The sequence below is a fragment of the Pundamilia nyererei genome, unplaced genomic scaffold (genome assembly GCF_000239375.1).
Source record: "Pundamilia nyererei isolate P.nyererei 1_Seehausen unplaced genomic scaffold, PunNye1.0 scaffold00033, whole genome shotgun sequence".
In the NCBI taxonomy this organism is placed as follows: Eukaryota; Metazoa; Chordata; class Actinopteri; order Cichliformes; family Cichlidae; genus Pundamilia; species Pundamilia nyererei.
The window spans coordinates 4,375,352-4,393,655 of NW_005187434.1; the positions used below are offsets into that span (position 1 = coordinate 4,375,352).

Sequence of the window (18,304 nt, forward strand, 5' to 3'; positions counted from 1 at the left end):
GACCTTTTTGTTACAGGCCCACCTGCCGAAGTCCTAATTAAAAACCCACATTAACAGATTTTGCCAATAGACCCTTCGATGCAGGCTCAGATAGAGTAAAACTCACTGCATAATTCCACTTAATTACCGGTGAAGAAAACAATCTGTGCGTGGACTTCGCCAAAATAATGAAGTTTGCGTTTGAGGTCCTCGCATTTTCCTTGGATATTTATCCCAGAACCCCTCCTGCTCCTCCGTCCTCTGTTTCTTAATCATCTACTTGAAAGAAACACACGTGGCGAACCTCAAAATATGTGCAGACTTACAAAGAAAACTAAGTAGTATAAAGGCTTAAATTAACTACCTCCAGCGGCCAAATGGTTCTTAAATAGCAATAATATTCAAGCAAAAGATAATGGAATATTAAACAGGACTGTGCTGTATAATGACTGCCTCTGCCTATGCCTCTTAAGATTCATATGTGCCCCCCAAAAAAGAGAAAGAAAATCAGGGCATTAAAGTTACATAATATTTCTTCGCTCATTATAATCTTAAATTTGGTGGGGTTTAATTCTAATGAACGCACATCTTGCGGCACATCTTCACAAATATCCACACAAAAAGCTAACAGGCTTCCCATTCCCTCTATAATTGATATGCAGGCTGCGTTTGTGATAACAATGAAGTCTACTTTAGGTTTTTCCGGTTGCGGAGTGCCACTCTGCGACCAGAAGAGGGCATCTCAAGTCCTGAAACCGAGCACCGGCGAGCTCCGTAATAATCTAACACCAACATCATTCCTGTTGCTGTACAATTGATTTATTTTTAATGCGACGGTTAACGGCTCTAATCCACAGCAGCCTGCTTCTTTCCCCCCCACTCTCTCTCCACTGTCCACGCCTGAAGCGGGATATAACCAACTTATCGGCTTTGGACCACAGTTTATCCCTCTCAGATTTCTTCACTTGGTCGTTTTCCAGTGTTTTTTCTCCCCGTCTCTCTCGCTCTGCCACTTAACCTAGATTCAACAATTGGCGACTCGGTGTTTAGACTGTTTTTTTTAATAGCCTCCCACGACAGGCGCTAAACTGTCACTCTCATGAGGATACGAGCTTGAGCGCATCCATCCGAGGGCTTTCGGGAGAAAAAAAATACGCGTTATCGAGCTGATGTTGTGCGGTAATGTAGGAAACTACAGACAGGGAGGCTGATGCACACCTTTTGGAGCTGCTCTTATCTCCGACAGGTGTGCGATTGCAAGTAGAGCGGATCCGGCTTCGGCGCAAAGTGTCCGTTTTATCCGCGCAGACGGGCGTCCTGGTTAAGTGTCCAACTATTTGGGCAAAACGCCGAGTGCGTCTAAACATGTGCACCGGAGACGCATGCAACAGAGATCCCTGAGCAAGAGGAAGAGCCGACACCGAGCAAATATGGGTATGTATAGCCAAAATCTGTTCCGCAGGGTGCTTAAAGGCTTCATTCCTGCGCAGTCTTTTTTGTCTTTTGCCTAACTACAATTCACTTAGAGCTGATGTCGCTGGCGTCTGTGCCCCCCCTGCGGTTTATGACTGATGACTGCAGGCAGGGGAATCCGAAAGGAGGCTTTTCTCTCAGCAACTGTTTGTCACATTGTGCATCATGCGTGTGGTTTATCAATCACCTTTCCAAGAGCATGACTTTGGCTGAACATAAGTGTGTGTGTGTGTGTGTGTGTGTGTGTGTGTGTGTGTGTGTGTGCGCGCCATGAATGCTCCAGTGCAAATTAAGTAGGCAGGAAAATCCCCCCCTGCAAATGTCTCAGAACATATTCAGTTGCTCGACTCAAAAATTGTGCACATTCTATTTTCATCTCTTTTATTCCCTTCTAGTCCGTGTAGTCTACATGGTTCTGTGTGATACATGTTCTGTACTCATAAACCTCTCACTTTCCTGTGTGTCTGCAGGACTTTTTGTGCTTTTCAGATGGCTTGTGTTCACTGTGGTGGTGCCCTCCTGGCTGCTTGCTGTTCCAAGCGGCATCCGTGAGCGTCCCTGCCCCCAGAGCTGTCGATGTGATGGGAAAATAATATACTGCGAGTCCAATGCCTTCCGTGACGTGCCAAACAACGTGTCTGTCGGCACACAGGGCCTGTCTTTGCGTTATAACAGCCTGGTGAGCCTTAGAGCCCACCAGTTTGCGGGCCTCAGTCAACTAGTTTGGCTCTATCTTGACCACAACTACATCAATGCCGTGGATGGCCAGGCTTTCCACGGGATAAGGAGGCTCAAAGAACTGATTCTCAGCTCCAATAAGATCACGCAGCTGAAAAACAACACTTTCCACGACGTCCCGAATTTGCGTAACCTAGACCTTTCCTACAACAAACTGCAGGTCCTCCAGCCTAATCAGTTCTGGGGTTTACGGAAGCTACTCAGTTTACACTTGAGGTCAAACTCCCTAAAAACAGTCCCGATGCGCGTTTTCCTCGACTGCCGTAACCTGGAGTTCCTCGATATTGGCTACAACAGGTTGAGAAGCCTCACACGTAATGCCTTTGCGGGACTCCTGAAGCTCATCGAGCTCCATTTGGAGCACAACCAGTTTTCTAAGATAAATTTCGCTCATTTCCCTCGCCTGACTAACCTGCGGGCTCTCTATCTGCAGTGGAACCGCATCAAACTGCTAACGCAGGGCCTGCCATGGATGTGGACTTCCTTGCAGAAGTTGGACCTCTCAGGAAATGAGCTCCAAGTGTTGGATCCAAGCACATTTCAATGCCTGCCTAATCTTCAGACTCTCAACCTGGACTCCAACAAGCTCACTAATGTCTCTCAGCAGACAGTGGATGCTTGGATCTCCCTCACAACCATCAGTTTGGCCGGTAATTTGTGGTACTGTAACCCCAACGTTTGCCCTCTGGTGTCCTGGCTCAAAGCCTTCAAGGGTAACAAGGAGTTTACAATGATATGTACCAGCCCTAAGGAGGCACAAGGAGAGAAAGTTACAGATGTGGTGGAGACCTACAACATCTGTACTGCAACTCCGACCCCTATCCCCTCAACGACATTGCCCCTCACAACGGCGTTTCAGCCTGAGCTGAAACCTCTCCCCACGCAGTCTGCGGTGGATAAAAAGCTAACCTGGAACAGGACAGCCTCTCCAACTCCTTCCGAGGCCTCCCCCACTATCCCATTACCAGACACCGAGTATGTGTCCTTCCACAAGATCATAGCCGGTAGCGTGGCCCTCTTCTTATCTGTGGCTATAATTCTGCTGGTTATCTATGTGTCGTGGAAGCGCTATCCCAGCAGCATCAAACAGCTTCAGCAGCGCTCTGCGGTTAAGAAGCGCCAGAAAAAGGCACGGGAGACCGAGCGCTCCTTTAATTCACCACTGCAAGAGTACTATGTGGACTACAAGCCTTCACACTCAGAGACTATGGATGTGCTGGTTAATGGGACAGGACCTTACACATACACCATCTCAGGCTCCAGGGAATGTGAGGTATGACCGTTGCCCTCCAAAAATCCATTTCCACTGCGAGGCATAAGAGGTAAATTTTCTAATGATCTGCAGGGTGAAAAAAAATTGTTTTCTCCTCTGCTTCTGTCTGTAATAGGATAAGGACGCAAAGGGCAGTGCATGGTGACTTGTTTTGCATTATGCTGGGTTTGTTCAGTTCCATTCGATTACCCAGCTGTTGTTTTGAGTCATGCAATATTATTGCTAAAATATGATACCCATTAGCTGCGAGTGCAGCGGCAGCTCCTCCTCATTGGTAACTTACAGTAAGATGCATTACACGCAAAGTGGCTCCATCTTTCACTCCTGACACAAAACATCTCATTGATGAATCTGTGTATTCTCAGACTTTTTATTTTCCCAAAACTGCTTGCCGTCCTGAACGAACCGGTGTAAACCGATTGGATCAAGTCACTGTGCAGATGGTCCTCTCCTATCCTGTGTGCTTGCTGCCACAGCTGTAGCGGCAAACGTGCAAATCGTGTGAGTCTTGATGTTTGTTTGCGAATGTCTGAAGTGTGCCAATATTTACAATCACACCAGCTGATTGTAAATCTCATTTTCTTTGCTTTTTTCCCCCCTAGCCTTTAGCAATTGTGTGCTTAGGTTTTTTTCCTCATTAGTTTAACTTACAAAGTTCAAACAGTCACCACAGGCTGGGGAACACTATGAAGGCCTGCAGCCAAATAAAAGATAAATTATGCATTTGGGCTTGCATTTTTCCCGGTTTTTGTGTAACGCTGCAGGAGGGGACTGCATTATGCTACTTTTGTTTAATCTCAGCATTATAAAGAAACTGTTTACTCCTGTGAAACTTTTACTCATGGAATTGGCTTTAAAATCCTTGCACTAAAACCAGACTTCCTCCACGTGACAGATTGTGAGCCCCCTGCGTGGCACTAAGGGATTGAGACAGAAAGGCTAATCAATTTGCTCGTGTTTAATTAGGCACTTTTTTTGCCCATGTATTCTTTATTTTCTCTCCAAATGCTCTGTATCTGTCTTCTTTTGTCCAGCAGCTTTTCTTTTTTCTTCTTTTTCATTTGGCAGTGTGGTTAAGTGTGATTAACAGAACATGTTGTGCTGGGAAAGATGTGGAGTCGCTGGAATCTTTGCGAGCACCTTTTTGTCAGAATAACCAGACATGCTGTTTAGTACGGGAGACATCTTTCTTCTCCGTTGTCTGTGTCAGCGCAGCTCAGAGACAAAGTTTTATCTTGCTGCAGCACAGCTCATTTCTATACTCTACATACACCATGTAAAGCATTTTATAAGATGTTTCATGTCAGTGGATTGTGCTGTAGCACCAGTTAGGTTCTTGCTGTGCCCTTTACTCAAGTCACTGTAAAAAGGCCCGCACACATATGTTTCATTGTTTTCAGAAATGTCACTTGGTACAAGGTGCGCGGGTAGCTAAATCAGCTCTTTGTCAGATTATCTGTGGCAGAGCATTTCTCAAGCGCAAGGGAAGCTGGAGGTGAGATGGTCGGCTTATCAATCTTGTAGCTTTCATGTGCGAATGTGGCGTGGGAGCATTAAATGGCAGACCTAATGGGGCTTCTGCTAGCTGGAATAACTAATAGCCCATCAGAGGTAAGGAGCCGAGACTTCCCTCAGCTTTGTTATTCCTTGCCCTCTACAGCTCAAGGGAGCAGCATGAGTTGTTAAAAATGTAATGGGATTTTTTTTCTTTTCCATTTTTTTGTTACCTCTGTGCGTGTTACATTTCATGCCAAACACAGCAATGCAATGTAAGAACACATGCTAGACACCTGTGAAACCACCTGCAGGTTTGTCGTGCTTGTTTAAGTTGCTGTAAAAATGTGCCCACTAGATCGTCGTGTGCATTAGCTATGAACGTTGCTGCCATCGTGCTCATCAATAGTGTCTTGGGCTATTTGCATCACAGTGCAGGCAAAGTCTCTTCTGACACACGAGAATTCATTTTTCAGTTTTTATTAAGAGCCACAGAGTGCAAAGTGGCAAGTGAGATGAAGGTGGGAGAGATGCTGTAAAAGGCTGCCCGAGGGCTCAAACCTTCTTCTCAGGAGTGTATTGTAAACGCCAGAATCCGCTGCACTCCCCGCACATTATTTTAGCTATTCCAGATAGCAAGCACTTAAGCTATTAGCTGCATTTTCAATTAGGAGAAAGAGCTTTGTAATTGAAGCCTGTTATCTTCTGCACATGCCCAGACCAACAGACGTGGAGTTAATTTGTTTCTATAGATTTACTCCAGCACAGCTCAGCAGGTTGGCTTCGACACTGCGAACTGAACTCGCAGGCTGTGAATTTTGATGAACACTTTGAACCGTGCGATTCTGTGGTCTTCCTGTGGCACACTATTTAAAAATTTAAAAAAATAAATAAAAACCCTCTCTCTTCCTTGTATGCTATCCACTTCTGAGCTCATAGAGCAGCTGCAGTGGTAGCTGTCCACCCACAGATAATCCCCTGCAAAGTTATTTCAGAAAATATTATGGTGAGAATCCCACCGTCTCAGCCAAAGGCAATTCTTGTACTAGGGTGGAATCTGCAAGTATTAATAAGGTGAGGAGATCCTGCTCAGAGATAATTAATGTGGCCTGTGAAAAAGGCGAGTGAAGTGAGGAAAAAGAACTTGCCGGTGCGACGGACTGACACCACTGTTGTCCAAAAGACAAGCCTAAATAATTACTTTTAAAAATCAACTAATTTTCCAGCTGGCAGGGTTTGTCAACATTCTGATGCGTTCGAGGCCAGCACAAGCTTCATTCATGCATGAAGTTGTTCCTTTTTCCTTTCCTCGCATTTGCAGTTAGAGTGTCCCCCTCCTGGTTATATTAAAAACTAATGGCTCCTGTGGACCTAATCAGTGTTTTCCTGGGACGAACTCTGTATCTGGGGGCGCATTTTGTTCAGCAAACATTTGTTTAATTTGTGGACACCATAATACGAGCCTGGCCTTCGAAATGTCAGAAATAAGTATCAAGCATGATGGATGATAAACATACACTGTCTCTACTTGCCAAGATGGCAGCTTGCACTTCATCTCTGCGTAAATGCACAGAAGGCTGGCTGCCGTCAAGTGAAGAGAGTTTTGACAGTCTTTGGTATTTGTTTCCAAATAAAGGCTACAGACATCAGTAAAATGGACCAGTAAAAAAAAAGTGTGTGTCATTTTTTTTAACACATCACTTAGCAAACTACAGGTGCAAGAAATCCTTTGGATTCCTGCATTGATTAGTCATGAAATAAGGTGTTCACTTCATCTAAGTCACAGTTACAGACAAATGAAATTTGACTACTTAACTAATATGACTGGAACGCTTTTCCTGTCTTTATTGAACACACAGAAAAATCCTCTACAGTGTTGGGTGAAAAAGTGAGTGTGCAGAGGTTCATTTAGCAATAACAAGTTCCATTAGACCTTTGTGATTAATGCTGATGAGAGTTGCTCCACAGTGAGGATGACGTTGGGTGATTCCACCTGTTTTAAAAACTGTTTCAGTTCATCTGATTACACGGCCCTATTCAAGTCATGCGTACTTGGGGACACAGTGTCTTAATTTTACAGCGTCTTCTTTAAAAATCCTTAATTTTGTTGATCCATACAATCACACATGCAGCCAAAAAAAGTTTCAACTTTTGTGTTATTTGTCCAGACAACAAAAAGTGTGTAACAAACTACAGCTTTGTAGATCAGTGGTTTCATTCTGTGGTGTGTTTCATTCTTATTCAGTGTTTTTCCTATAGTGGACACATGAATAAAGACCTTGCCACTTGTAAACAATTCTGCAGGTGCTTTGCTTTTAACCTTAGATCTCTTTTCACATCTTTCAGGATTGCATGTTGTGCTCTTGCTGTGATCTTTGCAGGACCCTTAGCGAGAGCCAAAAAAGTCCTGACTTTCCTCCATTATCTAGACAATTTGTCTGTCTGTGGATTGATGACCACCCAGGTCTTTAGAATTGGTTTTGTAACCTTTTAACGGCTTCGTGCATCTTTATAATGCTTCTTCTAAGATCCACTGAAAGTTGTTGTGATCGAGGAACAGCTCACACCAACCAGTCTGTCTTCAGTGCAGACTTTGTCAGTAAGCAGTCTTAGAATGGCCATATTTTTAGAGATAGGAACCTCCACAACCCACACTTCAAATCCAATCTCCTTAATGGAAGTGGAGGAGTCATTAATAACGAGGTTACTTATTGTTTCTAGTGAATTATTCCCGAATGTGTTCCTTAAAGACTTTGATTTTGTGCGTTATTAGTTTAGTCAAATTGTGTTTGTTTATAATTGTGATTTAGATAAAGATCAGGCCATATTTAGTGAGTAATCAATGCATACATTATTATAATCCTAAGGGATAAAGAACTTTGAGGGTTTACATCAGTGAGTGCACACCCGACTGTGCACACTGATCCAAACCTCTCACACAATAGACAACACAATACAACACTGAAAAATAAGGCACGTGCAGTATAGCAAATGAAATGTGTTTTGGGGGGGGGGGGTCTTTTCCTTAAAAAAAAGTCTTTATGCCATTAATTTTTATTTTGCTCAGTTGTCTTCTTGTTTGGTAGGATTGAAAATTACTGTACCTGCAAGACTGGGTGGCAATGATCCACGGACACACAGAAGTACACTGCTTCGCTTTTATCATACCTGATGATTTTGTGAAAAATGGACTCCAGTCAGCTCCATTAAAACTCAACTGCAGCAAAATGCAGGAAGAAACAGACTATTAAGTGAATTGGCTGTAATGGCTATTATACAACATAATTTTTCAGTGGCCTGTGGTGATGTTAAAAAAAGAAAGAAAGACTTCTGTGTATGATCAAGAATATTAAGCAGATTTGAGGTGTTACATTTTAATACTGTATACATATACACATTGCATGTTTATCTCGTGTGCATATAAGGAATATAATTACATATAATTCTATAAAAATACATAGGGTTTTTAAATTTTTTAAAAATATTTTTATTGCTAAGATAAGACAAATTAATTGCATTGAAACACAACAGAATACAAATATTTTCATGTTTAAAGGATACTTGACATCAGGGAGCTTCATAATATGGATGGCACCGCTGCATACGCTTTCATTTTCATATTTCAGAATGATCTCCGAACATTGTTTCTGTCATAGTCTGAGTCACTTGTAGTTTCGCTGTGCTTAAAGCAATAAGGTTAGCAAGCAGATGTAGACTTTCTCTATCATGCTTCTACCCTTTCAGGCTGCGTACAGGCAGCCCTACTTTATTATTGAAGGCTGTTAGGACTGTGCAGCGTGAGCTCAGGATGAAAAAGGGTACAGTGGCTTTTAATCTTTGTTACATTTAATAGTCTCCTAAAATCAAGCTGGAACTAAACACCAGTGTTTTTTCTTAAAAAGTAATGCTTTACCTTACTTAATTACTCCCCGGCGAAAAAAAATGTGTTACACTTCTCATTACTTTACTTTCATGTTACTCCATAAGATGGTCTGAAATACACTGTCACATAATCACTAGTTAACAATATAACCCTTAGGCTACAGTCCCACACACTGACACAAATCTCTTTCCTAATGAGGACATACATACGACCTTTCTTTCAATGTTTCAGCATTTGAACACAAAGCCGACAACACAAAGAAAAGTTGAAAACCAGCTCAAAGAGAGACTTTAAAGAAAGCTCCACTGACATTCTACTATAGGATCACGCACAGGTAGAAACAGAGGCTTCAATCCTACAAGCTTGACTGCCCCTCACTGCCTTTGTTACCTGCTGGAGGTCAGGCTCTGGCTGCTATGCAATGCATGACATTACTGTGTTACGAAAAATATAATGTGATTACAGTAACAGTAATCAGTAAACAATAAAAGTTACAGTAATATAAAGTACTAGTCAGAGCTATTCCAGATCAACCAAACCTTCTCATTTAATGTACTGTGTGGTGGTGTGATTGAGAGACCGTATCGCCTGCGGAAAGAAGCTCCTCCTCAGTCTCTCTGTGTTGGTCTTCAGGGAGCGGAATCGCTTTCCTGACCTCAACAGAGAGAACAGTCTGTTGTTGGGATGGCTGAGGTCCTTCACGATCTTCCTGGCCTTGGTCCAGCACCGCCTGCTGTAGATTGAGTGCAGGTCAGGGAGCTCGGAGCGGATGGTGCGCTCAGCTGACCGCACAACCCTCTGTAGAGCTCGTCTGTCCTGCATGGTGCTGTTCCCGAACCAGGTTAAGATGTTTCCCGTCAGGATGCTCTCTATGGTGCACGAGTAAAAGTTCCTGAGCACCTTGGAGGGCAGTTGGAAGTCTCTCAAGCGTCTGAGGTGGTAGAGACGCTGACGGGCCTTTTTCACCATGGTGTTGATGTGACAGGACCATGACAGGTCCTGCGTGATGTGAACTCCGAGGTATTTGAAGCTGTCCGCTCTCTCCACTGGGCACTTGTTGATGACAGGGGTCTGGTAGTTCCTCTCCTGCTTAGTGCTGAAGTCCACTATCAGCTCCTTTGTCTTACTGACGTTTAGAAGGAGGTTGTTCCTCTGGCACCAGTTCTCCAGATTCCTAATCTCCTTCAGGTAGGCCGTCTCGTTGTTATCAGAGATCAGGCCCACCACGACGGTGTCGTCAGCAAACTTGATGATGGTGGTGGAGCTGGTAGTGGCCACACGGTCATATGTGTACAAAGAGTACAGCAGGGGGCTCAGAACACACCCCTGGGGGGCTCCAGTGCTGAGAGTGGTGGAGGCTGAGACATGTTCGCCCGCCCATCCTTACTGCCTGTGGTCTGCCAGTTAGGAAGTTGGAGATCCACTGACACATAGATGAGCTGAGTCCCAGATGCTCCAGCTTGGTGGTGAGGTGGAGGGAATTATGGTATTAAATGCAGAGCTGTAGTCTATGAAGAGCATTTTAACATAATTCCCCCTTCTAGTGTCCAAGTGAGTGAGTGATGTGTGGAGGAGATGAGAGATGGCATTGTCTGTGGAACGATTTGGACGGTAAGCGAACTGTAGTGGGTCCAGTGTGTCTGGTAGTGAAGAAATGATGAAGTCTCTGACCAGGCGTTCAAAGCACTTCATCACTACTGAGGTGAGGGCTACAGGGCGATAGTCATTGAGAGAAGCAGGGTGGGGTTTCTTCAGGACAGGAACAATGATGGACTCTTTAAAGCATGTGGGGATGACCGACTGAGATAAAGAGATGTTGAATATCTCAGTGAACACAGGAGCTAGCTGGTATGTGCAGTCTCTGAGGATACGACCTGGGATGCCGTCGGGTCCTGCTGCGAGATGTGTCTGCTACTGGAATTCTGTGTGGCATTTATCTGGCCTCTAATCTGAGGTGCTGTTAACTTTCTGAGGCTGGTGACTCGGATGAATTTATCCTCGGCAGCAGAGGTGACTCTTAGTCTTCCTTTCCTGGGGCGGTTCTCATGTGAGACAGTTTCGTCGTAGTGCTTGATGGTTTTTGCAACTGCACTTGGGAACACATTCAAAGTTTTAGACTGACTGACCTTCAGTCCTTAAAGTAATGATGGACTCTCGTTTCTCTTTACTTAGCTGATTGGTTCTTGCCATAATAGGAAATCTAACAGTTGTCAAATAGGGCTGTCAGCTGTGTACCAGCCTGACTTCTGCACAACACAACTAATGGTCCCAACCATTAAGAAGGTAAGAAAATCCACAAATGAACCCTGACAAGGCACAGCCGTGAATCTACAATATAAAAATCTTTAGAGTTATTTATCAATTTTTTCTTTGTAACATAATTCCATATATCTTGCTTCATATATTTGATGTTTTCTGTTTGTTTCTACAATGTAGATATAAAAAAAACCCAAGAATTTATAATATAGATGAAAATATAGATGTTAATAATGGTAAATAATCTATGTATGGCAATGTTTGTGCAAACTTTTGTTCAGATTGGCCCACCTGTTAAGGTGAGAGTACATACAGACTTATATAGATACACTACAATCATTATAGCAAAGAAGGTAAGGTGTCAGATATCTATAAATGAAACAAAGTAAATACAGATCATTTTTAATTTTTCTTTTGCTAAAAAGACTATACCAGACTACATATTTACATATACATATATTTCCAAACTCTGGATGCTTGACAAACGTAGAGTCCCAACAAATAATACTCAGTGTTTATGCTAAACCAAGCCATCATCAAAACAAATGTCTGCCTAAAACGTTAAAAGCATTTCTCAAACGAACCCGTTCTTACTTCACTGTTAGCTGCAAACGTACCTCATTCTGCATTTACTTAGAGACTTCATACCAGCCTCAAATATGCAGCATATCCCACCTCGTTCCAGTCAAGGTTGTGATTTCAAGCCGAGTTACAATGTTGCAGTGGGATTCATTAGCAAAAATGCACATAATCAGACCTCAGACTTATCTTTAGTAAAGCACCTCTCAGGCTGCTGTGTGTGTGGGGTGAGATCTCCTCCAAATAAACATACTCTGCGATATGTATGATTCAGACTTTTGACAGATGTTCCTCTTGGAGGTGTGATGTCTGCTCGGGTGAGGAGGTGGAATACATTACAAAAAAAAAAAAGAAGAATACTTAGCAGCAAGTCGAGGCAACGTGAGATCTGTGTAATAATAGCTTGCAGTCTAACATGGACTGTTAAAATGAATACGGCAGTTGTGTTGTTTCATAATTAATCTTAGCATCTCTTCTTTCATCCGATTGATGTTTTCGTGATTTTATTACTCTCATTATGATGTGCTAATAGCACATGTCTCAGCCAGCTAATAGCTTAAGCTGGCACAAGCGGAAAATATGATGTTCCTCCTCCACGCTCCAACACAGACAATATTGAATTTCACTCTGGGTTAGATGTACTTATTTACAGAACACATGCGACGAACTGCTGTTTGTGTCTCTGGCTAATCATTAAAGATCCCTGCAAAAGCTTTAAAACCAGAGAAGTGGGAGTCTCCTCTGAGCCCGCATCGTTCTGCCGAGGAAAACTAAATGAAAGCCATCATTTTGTTGACCTTCACACCTTCATTTTTAAATGAGGCCAGCGCTGATTGACAACATCATTAATTGTGATATGCACTTGATATTACATGATAACCTAGTCCTTCATTTAACCCTAAGATGAAATGTCTTGTGTGAGCAAATTGGTTGATTTGGTACTACTTTGGCATGACTGAGCCGTATGTTGTAATGAAACAAAGAATGGGAAGTTTTGAAATGGAATTAGAAGCCCCCCTTTTTTTGCACAAACTAATTTGGGAGTAAATGAAAAGACCACAGAGATAAATCAGACTAATTCATCCCTCCCCATCACACAATCTCCAGTGGTCCTCCCCTCCTGGAGCCACACACAAACCATGATGAATATTTAATGCGATATTAAACTTCTTCTTTTTTTTTTTTTGTTCAAGACCATTTTTTCCATTAAGTAGTGATTAATTAGAAGTATGTTTTGATCAGAGGAGTCTCTTTCCATGGAGGCAGAGGATCTTGCGCCTCCTCCTCTGCTTTTGAGATTCATGGGGGAGCCCAAAATATAAACGAGTAATTGGTTGGAAAAAGAATATTACTAAATCTTAACATCATTTCTAACATATTTCCCCTCTCTTCTCTGGAAAGAAAAAATCCATTATTGCAACTCTGATTAAAATTCTTCAACAGCAAAACCTGCAGGGCAGGAAAAAGGTGAAAGATCAGTCTGTGTGAAGAGTTGGTGGGTGGCGGAGGAGGAAAAACAGGCTCCTGTTGATGCTCCCTAAGGCCGCGCCTCTTATATCAATTTAATGTACTTTGGCTTTTTTTTAATGCGCACGCTGTTGTTGACCAAATGAATGTTTCAAATAAACAATTTCACATTCTTTTTTTTTTAAATTATTCACGATTTTTGTGTTAAATTCATGCTGTTACATAGTGGATGCTGCTATACATGTTCTAATATACAGCCTACTGTGTGTTTTTGTGTGTGTTTCTCTAAGATACAGTATCTTGTACGCCACTGTGTTGCTACCTCACCCACCCAAAATAACAAATTCCTGTAATAAAATAACAGCAGAGTCAATTTCTTGTGAGCAAAGCTCTTTCTCAGCTAAAGTCTTACTGACAGAATAACATAATTTGTCATTTCTTTTTTTTGTTGTTGTTGCTTTCTTTGTACTTCACTTGTACCCCACGCATAAGCCCGAGCTGTGTCCTTCTGTCTTTGAGTGTTGTGTGCTGGGTTATTCTTTACGCTTCCTTGCTGGCTACAGCTGAGGCATTGCATTTGTGGCTCATCCGTCTGTGTCATTCTCTTGAACACCTTGAGGGTTTCTTTAAATTTGGAACAAACGTCCTGTTGGACTCGAGGGTGATCTGTTTAGAATTGGGTGGTGAAAGGTAACTGTGACCCAACAAAACAATGTTTTTGTCTACAAAATATGCTAATTGTGAACTCATTTTTCATCAAATATCTAACAGAATTTTTAAAAAAAGGCATTTCCTGTCCACAAGATCAAAGGTCACCTTTGCCGTGATATTATGATGTTAAATAAAATGGCACAGCTCTGGATTACGACTTGCCTCACTGTACAGCCAACACCCATTCCAGACTTTCATCCTGGGGAGGCTGTGGCTCAGGAGGTAGAGCCGGTCACCTATTAATTGGGCAAGACACTAACCTCAAGTTGCTCTCTCCAATGGTGTGAATGTTACATAGAAAGCACTTACATAGAAAAAAAAAGTGCTAGTATGAATGGGTGAATGAGGCAAGTTGTAGAAAAGCACTTTGAGTGCTCAGTTGGAGTAAAAAAGCGCTTTATAACAACCAGTCCATTTACCAAGAAGGATTCACACTGTGCAATTCTGTCATTGTAAGAGTGCTAACTGGCTGCTGTCTGTTGATTCATATTCAGTACAAGTGTGGCAGATAAATCCTCCTCAAAAACATCTCTGTGTCTGAAAAATTACTTAATCAGGCGCTCTGTCCGAGTGTTTTTGTTCTGACACGGTCAATTTCATCTGGATGTGATCAACATAGTTCAGCTATCTGGGTTTATTATGAGGTGTAGCATTAGCTGCTTTAGTTAAAATTGATTTCTTAGTCAATTTGAGTCTAACTGTGCGTGAAAGTGTTTACTATGCTCGTCATCTTAGCTTAGCTTGTTAGCTGTCAGCTTTTGCTAGCAAAACGAAGCTAAAGCATTTCTGTAATTTACCTAGTATTCGTTTCTTCCAGTGTTATCAGTCCCATCCACTAGCTGCTTACATGCTTCATGATCCAGCAAACCTCTTCGCACACCATTTACACATTTGTTCTCAGTGTAAACCAGTTGTAATCCTGTGTCTATTAACAGCACCGATCAGTAGCACAATGTTGTTTTGGTGCCTCGGCTGTAGTCATGCTCCGGTGTTTCATCAGAGGACAATCATTTTTCTTGCAAGGCCAGCCTAATAAACCGAAGGCTGTGTCTCTTTTCAGCCTTATCTGAGCAATTAATACAAACGCCTTGAAGGATTTACTTCCTAAAGTAGGTGTAATACTCTGGTATTGAGGAATGTACTTTTCTTTTCAGGACTCATTTTGTTTGAACTCTTTCATGTGCTTCAACGTTTCCACATTGCTATAACTCCAGGGGGGTACATCTAGTTTTGGTGTCAGACACTGTGAAAGATTGGCCCACAATTTTACACAGGCATTCAACAATCCATCATAAAAGAGAAATTCATTTTAGAAGAAGCAGAGAAACCAATTTCTCCAGTTGACAGCCGCCTCAATAGACCACAATGCAATGCAGCGTCATGACAAGTCATGTCTTGTTTTTTATTATTTTATTTTTACTCTCCACCTACCTACTGCAGCTGAATCAAGCAACCTGACCCTCAACTCCCTGGCGCTCGTCAAAAGGCATACAGGGAAATGCAGGAAATCACTAGCTGATGTCAAAGCAGATGTGGCAATTTGAGGGAAGTTCAGTACCCGAAAGACAATTTACATCAGATCTGCGCTTCTGGCATCCACAAAACATTACAGATTGATGATACATATCAGTGTAAGTCTATCCAAGGGTGGATTTTTCCATCAAGTCTTCAGTCTGAGTCAGAGTTGAGGAACAAAAGAACTACTTGAATTCCCAAGGAGTCCAGATCAATGTCTCTTTTCAAAGAAAAAAAAAGTATTTGCACATATCAGTAAACTTCTAATAACTTCTCAAAAAATCAGAATCCCATATCGAGTGTCCTATTATCATGGCGTATCTATCAATCAGCAATCACACGCCCTGGATTCCCTCAGTTTAAGCTTCTCCTCACTCAGTCAGCGACACTTCTGCTTTAATAGGATTTGACAGCTTATCTAGCACTTTATGAAAAGTCGGGCACCGCAGAGAGAATGAATAATATAACATGAAAATATTAGACATAACATTTTATGCCGTTTTATGGTCACAGCAGCCACGTAAATTTTTCATCGCAGCTTGAAGCAGTTACTGCATGTTTAGCCCTTCATTTTATTATGATTCATTTAATTAGAGCTATTAAGACAGTTTGACGGAGACGCTGTAGTTCTGCCTTCTGTGTCACTTTGATTCCCTTGAAAAGAATTTGAAAGTGATATTTAAAAGAGAATGAAATGATGAAATGTTGACTAGGCACATTAGTGCTTGCCCTTGTAAGTTGTTGGACTGCAATTTGTATCTCCACGCTTCTCTGTAGAGTGACACTACAGTTTCTTTCATCATTTCTGCTCAGAAGAATTTTGATGTAACGTTCACGTCTACCTCAAAAATAGTGTTTTCCCAGAAACTAAAACCTCTACATCGTGTAGCTACAGCATACCAGTATGTTCTCACTCTGTCTGATGGGACACGGTGTGTCAGTCAGCACAAACTGAAAATGATGCCACACTTCTGCCATCTTCCTCACTTATAGTGAAATATAAATATCAGAACACTCACAGTGGCTGTGCTGATGTTCAGCAGGTAGGTTTGTCGTGTTTACCGCCTGAGTTACTGTTGCGTTTAATGCATATATGTACGCAGTTTTTAGCCAAAGCTAGTTAGTGAAAACAAAAAAAAAAGAACAAGATCCAAGAGTCATTAAAATTAATTAGCAGGGTTAAGGTATGAAGACACGCTCCCTAGCAAGCAAGTCAAACTTTATTCATACAACACATTTCAGTGTGCTGTGCAAAGCATGAGCTGCCACACACTACATACTAAGTAATATCTAAGTACAAATAAGTAAGATAGATTCTATTAGATAGAAATTGTTAAATAATTAGGACTACAATAAGATCATACAACCTGTAGGTCCAAAAGATAAACAAAATAATTCAAATAAATTTATGCTGAAGCGCCAAATTACAACAGCAGTTGCCTCAAGGTGCTTTATATTGTAAATTAAAGAACCCAGTTTGAGCAAGCACTTGGTAACAGTGGGAAGGGAAAATGTCCTTTTAACAGGAAGAAACCTCTGGCAGAACCAGGCTCAGGGTGGAGTAGCTATCTGCTGCCACCGGCTGTGGATGAGGGAAGGACAGCAGGGTAAAAGACACACTGTGGAGGTGAACCAGAGATTAATAATAAGTATTGATTAAATGCAGAGTTCAAACATAAGAAAAGTTATGGTATCTGGACTTAATGCAAGCCATCATGAGGAGGGATATCTGCATTTTATTTACATTTTAATTGCAACCCAACATAAAAGTTTCACTAAAAAAACAGGAATGTCATTTGACCTATTAGGGGCCCTTCTAAAGATGGAAATTAAGCACTTTTAACCATTGGTTGTTTTGGTTCTTTGAAACGTGACTTCCCAAGCAAGGGGTGGACCTACCCAAGGATAAAAAGACAGAGCAAGCTAACTTGTTAATCACAGGTTAGCCACAGACTAAAGAACAGTCTCATTTATTATCTATTTCTGTCCAAATGGAAGAAACAAAAGTAACATCACACTAGATTCAGTAAGACTTTAAAACCCATTGAAAAAGTGTTTACTTGTCGAGGATGCGGTGTTCTCTGACCATATGCCTATTTTATGTGATATTGTTCTTTTTAATCCTGTTCTTAAGCTTGCTGTACCTGCTCGATGTTATCGTGCTTTTGGCTCAGATACTGCCGAGCGGTTTTCCATATTGTTTGACCAATTTATTTCTTATCCTCCTGAGTTGTCCACCTCAGATGGATTAGTTTCTTGTTTGGATTCTGCTTGTAAATCTGTCCTCGACGCTGTCGCTCCTTTTATATTCAGACAATGCAAGCCAAAGGCTAGTCCTTGGCTAACTGATTTTACCAGAGCCGCTAGAAAAGAATGTAGAAGATGTGAAAGACAGTGGAAAAAAGATAGGCTGTGCGTCTCTATGGAAGCTCTTAAGACTAGCTGGAAAGTCTATCAGAGAGCAGTAAAGGCTGCCAAGCACTCCTATTTTTCTCAACTTATTGCTGCCAGCTCGCATAACCCTCATGTTCTATATAACACTATAAATTCTGTACTTAATCCGGAAGGCTATATTCTTTTGCACTCTTCTGCGGTTATGTGCAATAAGTTTCTTAATTATTTTGTGGATAAGGTTGCTAGTTTGAGACTCTACCTATTGCTGACCCAGCCATGCATGGTTCTTGCTCAAGTCTGTTCTCTGCTTTTCTACCAATTGTTTTATCTGATTTAGAGAAACTTGTGCTGAATGCTAAACCGTGTGGCTCTCCAAATGATGTTGTTCCTCCCCGTTTTCTTAAAAAGGTATATCCTATCATCGGACCACATATTCTGAACATTATTAATACTAGTCTTTTGTCTGGTCAAGTACCTAGGGAATTTAAGCATGCAGTCATACATCCTTTACTTAAGAAACCAGGCTTAGACAGTTCAGTCAT

General features: G+C 41.8%; 1 protein-coding gene across 4 annotated transcripts in view; it reads left to right on the plus strand.

Moving 5' to 3' along the window:
• The first annotated feature begins 786 nt into the window (after positions 1-786).
• Positions 787-18,304, plus strand: part of LOC102203236 (leucine-rich repeat transmembrane neuronal protein 4) — a 59,644-nt gene continuing 42,126 nt past the window's right edge. For 2 of the 4 annotated variants that reach the window (XR_311643.2, XM_005729595.2), the window contains exons 1-2: positions 787-1,413; positions 1,923-3,463. Coding sequence is in view for 3 of the 4 variants with exons in the window: in XM_005729595.2 (XP_005729652.1) it covers positions 1,362-1,413; positions 1,923-3,463 (1,593 nt within the window). In the remaining variant the exon portion in view is untranslated. Of the gene's footprint in view, positions 1,414-1,922; positions 3,513-18,304 lie in introns of all 4 variants that reach the window. The other 2 variants (XM_005729596.2, XM_005729597.2) reach the window with 1 other exon arrangement.